General features: G+C 34.3%; 1 protein-coding gene across 12 annotated transcripts in view; it reads right to left on the bottom strand.

Moving 5' to 3' along the window:
• CEP170 (centrosomal protein 170) overlaps positions 1-13,535 on the bottom strand; it is a 106,877-nt gene that overhangs the window by 39,192 nt on the left and 54,150 nt on the right. For 11 of the 12 annotated variants that reach the window (XM_072856471.1, XM_072856480.1, XM_072856478.1 and 8 more), the window contains one exon: positions 1,015-1,164. The exons of the other annotated variant lie outside the window; for it this stretch is intronic. In XM_072856471.1, coding sequence (XP_072712572.1) covers positions 1,015-1,164 — 150 coding nt within the window. The remainder of the gene's footprint in view (positions 1-1,014; positions 1,165-13,535) is intronic. 12 annotated transcript variants of the gene reach the window in all.

Below are 13,535 nucleotides of genomic sequence, written 5' to 3' on the forward strand. Positions count from 1 at the left end.
TGTATCAAGACTGTACAGTAGCTAAAATACAACCATGATAAAGCACACCTTCTGTAGGAGAAACAGATTTCTAGATACTAAAAACAATGTATTTGCATGGCAGGCACACAAAGTCATACTTTAAGCTCTTGATATATTCCAGAAAATTTGCTTATTTATAAAGTTGGCTAATTTATAGGATCATACTTCAGAAACAGTTTGCCATGGCAAGCAGAAGTAAGTGTGGTGTGCTTTGTTACTCTTACCAGATTAATTCTGCTCCAGTGTGAGCCCATTCTGTTCCCAACACATTTCAAGTTATAGTTTATCCATCACAACGATACCAGAATGTCTCCCAAGATTTAAATACGAAATACGATTAACATCTAGCTTGTGTGCATATTCTGAGTCATATATAAAGAACAGGCATTTTCCTTTGCCTAATCTTTCACCAGCTGATTAAATTATACTATTTCTGAGGCAACTAACATAAATGACTTCTCATGAGTGGCATCTCACTTGAGAACTCAAACCATGAATGTAAAAACCTGAAGTCCTCTGGCTTCAGAAAAAAATCTGAAATATATTATCCATCATCTTTTTCCTAGCTGACTTTGTATCACACATTAAATGCTACACCTTATTTCTGAATTTTAATATAGTTACTTGCTTTGGGCTATAAAACATAACCAGCTTTTCCTCAGTTCTGCTGCATAACTTACAAGAAGCGTATACTGTGCAAATGTGAGTTGCAAATATACTGTTGCAAGGAAGCTCCTGCTACATTTCCAATACACTGGTGTTAGTGCACATAGAAAGGTAGCAAAGTTTAAAACACCTTCACAATGTAGCGTGCTTGTCTCTGACAGAGAAGTTTTCATAATGCAATAAAGGCCTAAGAAAAATAAAATACTTATAGATCTGAGCTAATATTTTCTAGGCAAGGTTTTGTTTGCTGTTTAACACTTACTGGTCAGTTATTAGTGCTCTCTCTTATTGGAAGAAAAAAGAAGACCATCAAAAATTAAATTCTACCTCTGTGTCAAGAAATCCAGTTGTACTCAGTGGTCTTTTTTCTTCCAGCACTACTGTAGCAGAATTTATAGCCCAATCTTTTACTAAATCTTTCTGGTTCTCGTTGATAACAGGCCTATTATAATCCTGGCTGTCATCCACTCCAAATACCTGAAAATGAAACAAACCATTACATACATTAACCCAATACCATCCTGATACAATGTTCAATGTTAATGGATGGATGGTGGCATGCTGGATAGTGAGTTTAAATAATTTTTGTTGTCATCTTGGTGAAATCTACAAATTAACTAGAAGAAATATCTACAGCAATTAAAAAAAGAGCAGAAGTCTATGTCAACACTGTGAAAATTCAAGGAACTGCTAGTTGGAATGGTCAGATATGAAAAAATGACGCTTTGATGAAAGAAACAAAAGGTAAAGCCAAAATTATTCTGAAAACCATTTGACAGTCCATTTCCCAATTAAGGAAAAAAACCATTACTGGAATAATCAAATTTTCAGATTTTTGCCATTATCTAGTGAAAACAAGAAATACAAATGGTTACATCTGCTACTAACATGCTTATTGAATTATTTCTCCAATACAAACAAAATCTCAGTTTTTCATTTGTCAGGGACTTAGCTGATGTTAGAAGTCCACCAGGTCTCACAAACCATGTAACCTCATCTCATTCAAGATGTGACTTGCCATAGTTGTTCTACTACACTGTTTCCTACTGGTACTTATAATAATCCCTTCCGCTTGTGATAGAATAATTTTCCCATGATATTTAAAACCACTGCTTATAGAGGAAAGTACCAGAAAAATGTTATTATCAAGGCAATTTAGTAATAAGGACTTAAGCAGGAGAGCCAGCATTTTGTCTATCAAATTAAGGAATATGAATTGCTTTCAGAATTGATGTATACTTCAAAGCTATTTTAGAGAGTATTTTGTATCTTGGAAACATGTAATTTATAAAATGTATACATTTCTGCCTAAGAAATAATAAATTCACTACTACTAAGGATTTGGACGTTAAAAAAAATTACAGAATAAAAATGGAATAACCCCACACATTAAAATTGGCTGCTAAAAAGAAACTGTAACATCAAAAACTGTGTTGTCTTAGAGAAAGACAAAGAAAAAGAAAGAAGGAAATGACCTTCACAGATGTTATCATCCTGTAAAAAAATTACTAGTGCAAAAGAGAAAAAGATATACAGAATTTTTTTTTTTCCCAAAATGGTTTTGTAATTCAGTTTTGCACAGTAATGCTAGAGGACTGGTTTACTTAAATTCTGAACGGGGTTAGTGTATTTAAAATGGATTCACCACTAGATGGCCACAAACCGTAATGTTTTTAGTGTCTGAGAAGCAGGTGAAGGAAAAAAAAAATAAAGCACCCTGTCATTCAACTCCTGCTTATGCTCTTCTAAATGTCCAGAAAGATGTTGCTATAGCATTCATACATTTATAACTGAGGAAGCTTTTTCAAATGCGTTGGATTTGTATTTTACTCTCACGCAAAAAGCCTGCTTTCTGCAATTCTAAAATTCAGGCAATGCTCCCCAATTTTCAATTAATACATAAATCATGTCCAGATACACCTAAGCACCCATTGCTTAAAAGTATTTAATAAATATTTATTCTCTTAAAAAAAGTGTGATACAAGTTTTCTCTTTAATACTTTTGATTTGTACAGTTGTAGCAATTTTTGAAGATACAAACCAGTTATCATCCACTGCCTCCTTTGACTATATTGCTATGCTGCAGCCACTTTTTTCCCTGTTTAATGTAGTTCCATTGATTACAGTTTTACATATTCTTTCAAATGAAAGTAAATTCTGATTTTACTGCATAAGCACCTGAAGGAAAATATGAATTCAACACTTTCATATCTAATCAGGACTACAGGAGTAAATTGCTGCCTGTAAATTGGTTCATATTATCTGGCAGCACGTTCATTTACCATGTCAAATTTCTTTACTTGTATCACAAACAACAGCGCCTAAGGCTTTTTTCTTTCAGTCTTCCCTTTTCTAGTACTGAAGTCCTATTTAAGCAAATTCTGTTATTCTTCTTCTATTACTGAAATTACTGCAAAACCGAATTTGAATATTGCCTATTTTTTCTGTGAAAGGTAATATGGGTAGCAATAAGACCCAAGTAATAGATTTACCTCCTAATACTACTCCTACTGCTCCTTCTGTATATATTGTGGGGATATCATAGGCCAGAAAAGATAAGCAAAATATTTGGGGACACTATTATTAGAAATAAAGGGAAAGCATATTTTTCAATAAATGTATATTTTTGCACTACACATTCATTCCACATCTAGAAGCACTGGTATGTGCATGCACCTGCCCTGTCAAAGTTCCACTGCTACACAACTGTAAAGCTCCTCTTCTCAGCAAGAAAGAGATTCACACAAGTGAGATCTAGCCCAAAGACTAAATTTCAGAACTGTGATATATAAAAACCCTTGAAATCAATACATAATTAAGACTTCAAATATGAAAACGATGCAAAAGATAAAACAATTCATGTTTAATATTTGACAAAATTTAGAACATCACGTACACACCTGTCATACATCTGCAGAAAATGAATACTATCAGAATTTCAGGATTAACCGATCCACTTGCACTGTTCACCAAATAATGAGAATATACCCTCAACAGAAACAGCCATGGAATAACCTGAAGGTTTCTGCTGGAAACCATCTCTCTACCATTTAGAAAAATGCAATTTGTACTTTATGGGTCGCTATGATAAGGTATGTGTGCAAACAGTGGGCTGTTGTGATTGAAGCCTGAACGGATAGAGACCTGTGTCTTCCTACAAAGACTGAATGACATTCTTCAAGTCTTCCAATTCTTCAGACGTTTCTGTTCTTTAAATATCTTCATGATTTCAAAGTCATTTAAGGGAAATCTAGGAGGTAACTTAACCATACCAAAAAAATCCTGAGGAAATGCTCATGACACCCATCGCTGCATCTCTTATCTATTTATATAAAAAGACTAAAGTTTCTTTCTGTAAAGCCTGTATTTCTCAGAAGCAGCAGCTACAGCTTTAAACAGAAGCCCACTATCTGTATTTTGATTAACTGTATTTTGGGGAAGAAAAAGATGAAGCCAGATTCCAAGGTACAGGTTTGGACACAGTGAGTTGTTTGAAAAATGAGAAGAATGCCTTTTTTTGTTTTATTTTTGATAAAGGAGGTAAAGGGAGTTTATGCATTCATTTATGACTTCAAGAACTTTCCTAACCATCTCAAATCACATGTATCTAGCACACAGCTGCCAATGAAAAAAGAAGTTTCCTAAATCTTTTACACTTCTTTATATCACTGTAAACAATAAGGACTTTCACAAAATCATGATCTTGCATTTTTGGAGAGAGTCTGGGGGATGGGCAGTAATATGTTTATTTTTTAACTTAGGTAGCTCTATGTACCATGAAGAAAACAATTCCTAGAAATCTTTTTTTAAAAAAACCCCAACAGATATTAATGCTGTTTTTTAAGCACATGTCATTTAAAAATGAAACTACCAGAGAAAGATATTTCCAAGCTAAGGGCTTCCTATAAGCAATCATTCTGGAAACTTAAAGTTTTCTGCCCTGCTCTGTCCTATTATTGTTTATTTTTATGAAGTTACATTTTAGCAGAATGACAAGATTATTTAATCCTGAATGCTTCAAATTTCATAAAGTTACAAAACAAAACCCAGGATAATAATTTTCACAGAATCCCTGAAATCTGACTGACGGGGAAAAATCTAGGCACTGCACCAATCTGCACCATTACATAGCGTTCCTGCAGGGTCTCTGCCACACAGCTGTAATGGTGGAACTGCCAGATACATTGTATAAACGGTGGTGGTGATGTTTAAAAATAACTACTTTATTGTTATGAAGCATGAAACCATTTCCATTGCAAATCAGGACTTTTTGAATGGCAAGGAAAAGACAACACCACTGTGGTAGAAAGTCAAGCCCCATTTATGAAATGTAGTCAACATAATTTTGTTTAACCTGCAATCCAGTCGATCTCTTAAGCAAATGGATTAACAGGTGATAGACAGACTGCATCCAGCTTTGGTTCCCCCAATACATGAGACACATTGTCTAACTGGAGGGAGCTCAGCAGGGGCCACCAAGATGGTCAAGGCTGCAGCACTTTCCCGGTGGGGACAGTCTGGGGAAGCTGGGCTTAATCAGTTTTGAAAAGGGAAGGCTTTAGGGGTGCCTAACAGCAGTCCCCAGTACCTATGGGGAGCGTATCAAGATGACAGCTAGGCTCTTCACAGTGGTGCATGGCAAGAGGACAAAGGATAACTCGCATAAGTTGAAACAAGAGAGGTTCAGACAGGATATGAAGAAAAGCTTTTTCACTCTGAGGACAGCCAAGCAAGGTTGCCTAGTCTCTGTCCTTGTAGGGTGTGAAGACCCAAATGGATAAAGTCCTGGGCAACCTGTCTGACCTCAAAGCTGACCCTGCTTTGAGCAGGGGGTTGGACTAGAGACCTCCTAAGGTCCTTTCCAGCTTATGTGATCCTATGATCCTTAATAATAGAGATCCTAGATAGTAGCTTAGCATCTTGGGTTAGCCTTCTAGCTCAAAGAGTCAGTCTTGAGAAAGCCCAAGGGGAAATCCAATAATTTCTCAATTGCGGAACTGCCAACGCTATGGCTGACATATAATGAAGTCTCCTAATCAGCTGGGAAAAAGGGAGTTCCTGAAACATACTTTTCAATTTCAAAGCAATGAATGACAAGCTCTCCAAAGATCCCCCTGTGACACTCCATTTACATTCTGTGGTTCCACCAGTAAAACAAAGGGACAAAACAGCAGGCTAAAAATATAGCAAGTCCCAAAGCATCATGCTGCTACTTGCTGGAATGCAAACTCAGCCTGAAAAGTACAGAGGCAAAGTACAAAATAACTGATGGCAAAACAATTGCACCTTGATGTAGATATTAATGAATTCCATCACTTTATCTCAGCAACAGTTTTTCCAATATTGTAACTGAGAATATAACTTTAGCCACATAAACCAGTAATTTTTAAAATTCTTTATCCAATAACAAACAAGAATTAACAAAATCTATGCAACACAATACAAGCAAGACATAATCACTGCAAGAAGTAGTGCTGTATTTTTGGAGACAGCATGAGTTACAGGACCAAATCTGACCATGTGCCTTGTCCTCTTCCACAAAGGCTAATTTTGTCGAAAGCAGAGTAATCTGTTTTGGCAGGCCATACGCATTTCCCTGTGAAAAAAGCTCATGACTCAGAGCACACCTGCTTGTCACCATAGCTGAAACACAGCTTTAACACAAGCTAGCTTTAGTGATCAGGAATTGGTCTTGTTCACTCTCCTTTCCTCCATTCCCTGCCCCCCAACAGATGAATTAATATCTTTTATAACACAGATGAACTATACTAGTGGTCAGTATTATGACTTCAGGGTTAATTATCAAAAGTGATGATTCTTTAAAACCACAGAAGCCATTTTTCTTTATTGATAGATATGTGAGACCTTCTAGAAATTAAAATAAAAATTGGTCAGAAAAATTAATGGCAACAGGAACCACTTTTCTGAATCAAAAGGAAGAAAATGGGTTAGCTAAAAAAAAAACAACCCACCCCACTTGATGATCTCCTTATGTGCTTTTTAAAAACTTTAAAGTTCTTGAGTAAGAAAAAACTTTTTCCAGTTGTATCTCATTTATATGCCTTTCACAGTTCCTGATGTTGGGACTTTATACTTACTTTTATTTCATTTCAGGACATTATTTTTAAGCTATTTCATGGTTTATGAAGATCACACTGCAGTTCTACAATATTATAATGACTCAGTACTTAATGTCCACAGATCTAGTTCCTCACCCAAATCACTACTGAACATACTGATATCAATGGGAAAAAAGATCTTATTTGAGACTCCTAATAGACATGTTCACTCAGTTTTATAGCAAATTATGTATATTAGAACATGGATTCTATTGTTCTGCAAACATACTTACTACACAAAGCATTAGAAAGCATTTCTAAGAGCATTCACTAACACAAACTAGGAGCATAAATGTTATTCAAAATACAAATCTGAAGAATTCTATCTAGTTGCAAGATTTTGAGTTTCCAACATTTCCCCAATAGTCTTACCACTGTAGTCTTAACATAGAGGATATGCAGTAATAACTAATAATATTATTAAGATTAACAGAAAACCAACAAATAAATAAAAAGGATTCCAGTTGCAATTCAGAGAGCTAGAACTAGGAACCTATCCATTAGTGATGGTATTGGTAAACTAAAAGTATTTGAATAATTCTCCTTCTATTCTTTCAGATCCTAACAACAGTTACAGTCACAATCTGGAGACATAATTGAAAAGGATGATGATTTAAATGCCATTAATTTCAGTGCAGGCAATCTGTATACAAGGAGCAGAACAAAACCCAAAGACAGAAAGTATGTAAAAGGGAATTCAAAGATGAACAGTTAAAAAACCAAACTAAATCAAAGCGGAGCACAAGTAAAGGACAAGGGGCTCTACTGCACAGTGCATTAAAGACCATGGCAAAGGACCATGGCAAAATAAAACAAGGAGTAAGTGATTAAATATGAAATAAGGTATTTGCCATTGTAAAGTGATGGGAATGCAAATTATAACAGCAATTACGTTTCATAACTTTGTAGGGGAAAGGAAGATGATGAGTATATTTGATTGTCGTGGAACTCAAACAAAAGTAGATTTCGGAAAATGAGCTGTGAAGCGATACAGTCAGACCATCAAGAAAAAAAAAGAAAGAAAAAAAAAGAGGAAAGAGACATGAATTTGGAAACACAAGTAGGATTTGGACACAGTTGGGATGTATTAAGCAAGACAAGCCACAGTCAGAGGATACTTGATTGACAGGAAGAGAGGATTGCAGGGAGCAGGGAAATGGAAGAGGCTTCAGATCCATATTGCAGATCATCTTGGCAATGCTGCGCTTAGTGTTCAGATTGAGCTCCTCATACTTCTTCCAAAGAAGGTAGTCCAGACATTCATAATGTATAGTAAACTGGTTGTTAAAAGTCAGAGTTACTCATCAGATAGGAAAGACAAAAGGCAAACATTTTCATCCCACCTTTGAGAAAGTGTGATGAGACAGAGTACAATGCCTAAGTTCACTTTGTGTTTAGCTACTGCATGAACTGTGTTTAACCACATTGCTTCTGAGAAGTCTGATTTTAATAGTTTTTGCTTGTTCTTGGCCGTTATCCTAGCCATTCCAGGCGAACAGACTGTGTTCTGTACAGGACATATCTCATGAATAGCCATGGATTTTCACAGAAGCTGTTTATGTCATTTTAACTAGATATTGAAGATACAGAATCAGATGCAAGATGCTCTGGTATAAAAAAAACAAAACAAAACAAAACAACCTACATAAGTGAATTGAAAGGATCAACGTGCCAAGTCTAATAACTTCCTCTTACCAGACACCAGTTACATATTTACATGCATACGTATTTTGTACTTGTTTGCTAGTGAAGAATTCATTTTCTTTAGAATTCCAAATTCAAAAGGAAACAATAAGTTAAGAGACTTTAAGACTCCTCCCTCTCCCCTCAGAAGAAAAAAAGATTACAAACATCCTCTGAACTCTTGACAAAATTTATACGCTCAGATGATTTGATAGGCTTCAACTGTTCTACTGCTTTTTCAGCGTTGTCTTCATGAAATATGGTCATTCTGCAACCAAGACACTCTGTGGGGCTAAAAGGCATTCTTTCTAGAAGAAATTGCTGAAACAATGGTAAAAGCAATGAAACCCAGAGGGTGTGAAAAGACAGACGAACTGAAAGTCATTTTCTGGAAATAGATATATCTGTCTTGCTTCCTTGAACAGCCATTGCAACATGCTGAGATTTTTTTTTCTCCTAACTTACTCCCTGCCTGTTGATTCTTGTCAGGTTGTTTGTCATTTATAATACTGCAAAAATTTGCCAAGAGGAGTTCCATAATGTGTATGTTAACTCCATAACAAGAGCAGTTATAATAACATGGATGTTAAGTATTGCAATGAAAAACATTTCCTCCTCCCTGCTCCACTTACACTGTAAATATAAGGTTTTGGATGAACACAGTTTTAGTAAAAGAGTTCAGAACATATTTTCTAATGAACCTTGCAGATCTTAAAAAAATGTTTTGATTTGGTATATGGCTCCATGTTTTAAAATCAATCCTTGCTGTTTACTGCACAGTATTTACAAATTATGGAAAACATCCAAATTAGTCTATACTTCTCACAGAACTAGACTGATATATACAAATGTAACAATGTAATAAAATACCTACTTATGATTTTGTCACTCTTACTTTCAAAATATTTAACATAACGTTAATCTTAAATGTGTCAGTCCACTATTCTTCATTTAGCAGTTATTTTATCCTTAATACAATGTTTCATGCTATCTGCAAGATTATTGATAAAACTTTAAGGTTTGCAACAGAGAAGACAAGATCTGGTAAACAAGCTTTCTGAACATTTAAAGCAACAATAACAACAACAAATCATTCAAAAGTACGCAGTCCTTGAAGAACACACTAGCCAGTAACATAATACGGTATGAACAGACATACCCTGGAAGCAAAGAGAGTAAGGAGATTCCATTTTATTATCATCGTCTTTCAGAATAGATTCCCATTCATACACATACTCAAAAAAAAAAAAAGTCAAAACAAACTGAAATGTAAGTATCACTGTAAGCAGAAATATGTAGAAAATGCAAATGGAAAACCTGTTGTCTATATGAACACCAACACAGCTTTCCCTCCAAAATTATTAGTTATTCCAAATTTTTAAAGAGAAAAAAGAATCTCTCTTGACATTATGTAAACAAAATAGTATTTTATGTATACTCTTTGCATAGTACATGATCAAGGAAAATTAAAGATGATAGCATGTACATCAAAAGAAGGTCATTACTATTATGGCCTGTCCATCTACATAAACAAAGACTTTAAAACAGCATCCTTTTCCAATTTTAAATAAATTGGAACATGATCTAAAATATGAGCTTTGCACTGAAAACAAAATCATTAAATGGTCACAAAAATTCTTTTTGAAGATGGCAGAAGGATGGATTGAAGTTTGATTTTGGTACTTTTTTCCAGTTTTACTTCTGGTTGGGAATCAGTATGTTGAATTTGAGATCTAAAATTACTTGGCTAATGAAAAAAAATAAATTATTTATCAGGAAATTTAAATGAATATGACATAATTGAAGAAAACAATTTTGGGACCAAAGAAAACTTTATCTAAGCCTAATGTTTCCATATGCATATGAGCTGCTGTAACATTCTAGATTCCCTGGTTAGCTAGGCTGATGAGAATTGAAACACACATATAGCCTCTATTTTGTTCCTTCTCTTCCCACACATACATAGAAGAGTTTAACTCTGCTATACTAAGTTCTACAAAGTATTTCCATTCAGAAATAGCCTGAAATGAAATTGGCTGAAGAAGAAAAATGACAAAAAAACCCTAAATAAAAGAAACAAAAAAGGACCCCCCCAAGAAAACCCCCAAAGAGCTTGCAAAAATCTCACTGAGTTGCTTTTTATTTATTGCAATAGTCTCAAAGTATTTAATATTCCAAACACATCCAGAATTATTTGCACATTCATTTATTAAAATTTATTACTGGTAGTATTTTGCTTTATTGAAAAAAGGAAACTCATTAGCCTGATAATTTGCAGTCTTTTTATATCAGCAAAAAAGATGAACTGCAGAAATGTAATTTTGAATTCTTTCATCCACTGACAGACTTACCTTTTCTGTGGCCTAGGAAGATTTTTTAACCTGATATGACTGCTGAAAACAACTTCCTTCTAACAGAACAAATTTAACTATTTAAAAAATGTAAGACAGACAGGAAATGTATAACTCAGTGCAAAAGAGAGAGCAATTGCTAAGTGTTAACAGAAGAAGCACTGAACCTATCTAAAGGGCAGAACGGCTGGATGTAAAGGAAAAACAAATCCTATAACTGTGCCCCATTTACTCGTATATTTTATGTGCTAAAAGTAACACTGAAAACATGTTCTAAATCAAATCAAGATCCCGAATTTGTTTTATTTTGCACTTAGCCGTTAGCTACAACAATAAGAGTATTATTCTGCTAGAAAGAGTTGTGGCTTTCTGAAGCTATTTGAGTAGAGAATATTGTATGCCTCCTATGTTCAAGGTGGTCTTTGTAGTACATAAGAGCAGCTTTTCTTCTTTACACATTGATGAAATTGCTCTCAATGGTAATTTTAAAAAGAGGTCTACTAGTATAAAAAGAAAGCCAGCATCTATTATTCAATTATAACTTTATTTCACGTTATTAATGTATTTATTTTCTAAACCTGTTTGCCTACTAACCAATTCATATTTCTCTATGAATTTAAGTGACATTTGAACACCTGGATGCAGAAATATCATTGGCTAATGAGAAGACTTTTAGGAAGCTAAGTTTATTGCTATTTTTCAAGTATTCTCTATTTATAGAGGACATTAAGACACAACCATACATTTATACTGTAGAGAACAAGTGAAAAGAATACGAGTTTGCGAGGAACAGCACTGATCTTGCTTAAACTATTGTAAACTAAAGGTGTATTTTGTAAACTAAAGGTGACAGAGGACCATACGGAAAGCCATGACAGAATAAAAATGCAAGTAAACTAGTGACAGAAGAGGGAAATGTACAACACATTTCCACACCAGTAATACTGTCAGTATTCACTCAGTCTCTATATATAAAAAAAAACAACAGGATTTGAAAGAAATAGTAATAATGTCAAGTGACTAAAAAATAAAATGAGTCTGAAGTCCTAAAATATGTTTTTTGGAGAAATTTTCAATAATACAAGATGGAGTTTGTGTGCATGGGTTTCTGTTACTTGTGAAAAGCACGGCTGGATCCTATGTAAGCATAGGAATATTGTGGAGATAGCATTCTCACCAGCTGATTGACTAAGGAGAGAAGGCAGTTACAATGAGTAACAGCTGAAGATTGCAACTGTTTGCAAATTATAATCACTACCTCTACAATGGGAACTCTGACAAATCTTTCCATTCAGAAATATCATTAAATGAAATGTGCTTAAGCAAAAACAAACAAAAAAAACCCCTAAGCCATACTCTTTTTCCTTCTATCATAGTTTCGTGTTTTGATATTTGTCCTGGACATGTGCAAGTATATGTATTATATTTTAAAACAGAAACAACTATGAAATCTTCTTATGATGACTTCTTCTCTGTCTCTGCCTAATACCATAGCCAGAGATTTCTCCTAACCTCTACAAAATTTGTTGGTTTTTATTTTTTTTTTACTTATTAATTTTTTAAAAATTTTTTTTTAGTTATTCTCAAAGATGTTTGTTTTGTTCTAAGGGACATGACACACCAATTCTAAACACAAGTAACCTGTTCAAAGCTGGCCACAAAGCAGTGGTATTTACTTCCTCTGACAATATCTTTAAGATTTATGAATAAAATTCAAATAACAGCACAGAAGAAATAATTACATCAGTTCCCATCATGGCTGATCCAAGCATGGAAGATTTTAAAATACAATCAATCCAAATGATTAACTGACATACAAGTGAAACCAGAACAATCTTTGGAGGACTCCAGGCGTGTACAGGTCTTGCATCTTTTTTTATGTTTACAACTGAAAACTATCTGCTTACTATTTTTATGATGTACTTTATTTTTTCATCCTAAAATCAAATCTATGTTTTTTAATCTTGCAAATTTGCAAACAATTTAACAAATTTCTCTCTTCCTACTCAGTTCAGTCTGTGGGTATTTACATAAATTGATTTTATTCCAGCAACCTTGCCTGTCCGACCTTGATTGTTGTCCGATTTTAATTTCATTGGGTCAGCAAATTATCTAGGTGTTGAAAGTTGTGTAAGACACAAGCCTCAATGCTTTTGGAATCTTTCATTTTAGGTAAGTGACTCTGAGACAGTCATCACTGCAGATAAATGATTACACCTCTCTCTTAGGGAAACATATCTCACTAAAAAGCTTTTCTCTGTTACTTAGAAAATGTCTTCCTCTTTCCTTCTGATTATTTTTGTATCTTTCTCACATGCTCTTTTCAAAAGCCAGGCTTTAAAATGGTCAAGAAAAAAAGGAATATGTTGTTTGTTATTCTATTCCTTTTCTGCTGTAGAGACAACACTTTTTTCCTAGAGATTGAAAGACTAGCAGAGGAAAAAATGGATCCTTAGCAATCTAAATGAAATCAAGATGTTGAATAAGCAGGACAGCATCCTTTTTGGATTTTTAAAAACATTTCACATAAGTATCTATTTTCCTTGAGTCTGTTTCCTAGAATCTTTAGTAAAAGGCTACATTAAGCAAAAATGGTACTTTTGAAGGAAACAATATAGCTTAACATTAAGGTCTTCCCCCCCTTTTTTAAAAATAATATAGATTTTTTTTTATTTTTCTGAGAATTTTAACTTTA

The sequence above is a fragment of the Ciconia boyciana genome, chromosome 3 (genome assembly GCF_034638445.1).
Source record: "Ciconia boyciana chromosome 3, ASM3463844v1, whole genome shotgun sequence".
In the NCBI taxonomy this organism is placed as follows: Eukaryota; Metazoa; Chordata; class Aves; order Ciconiiformes; family Ciconiidae; genus Ciconia; species Ciconia boyciana.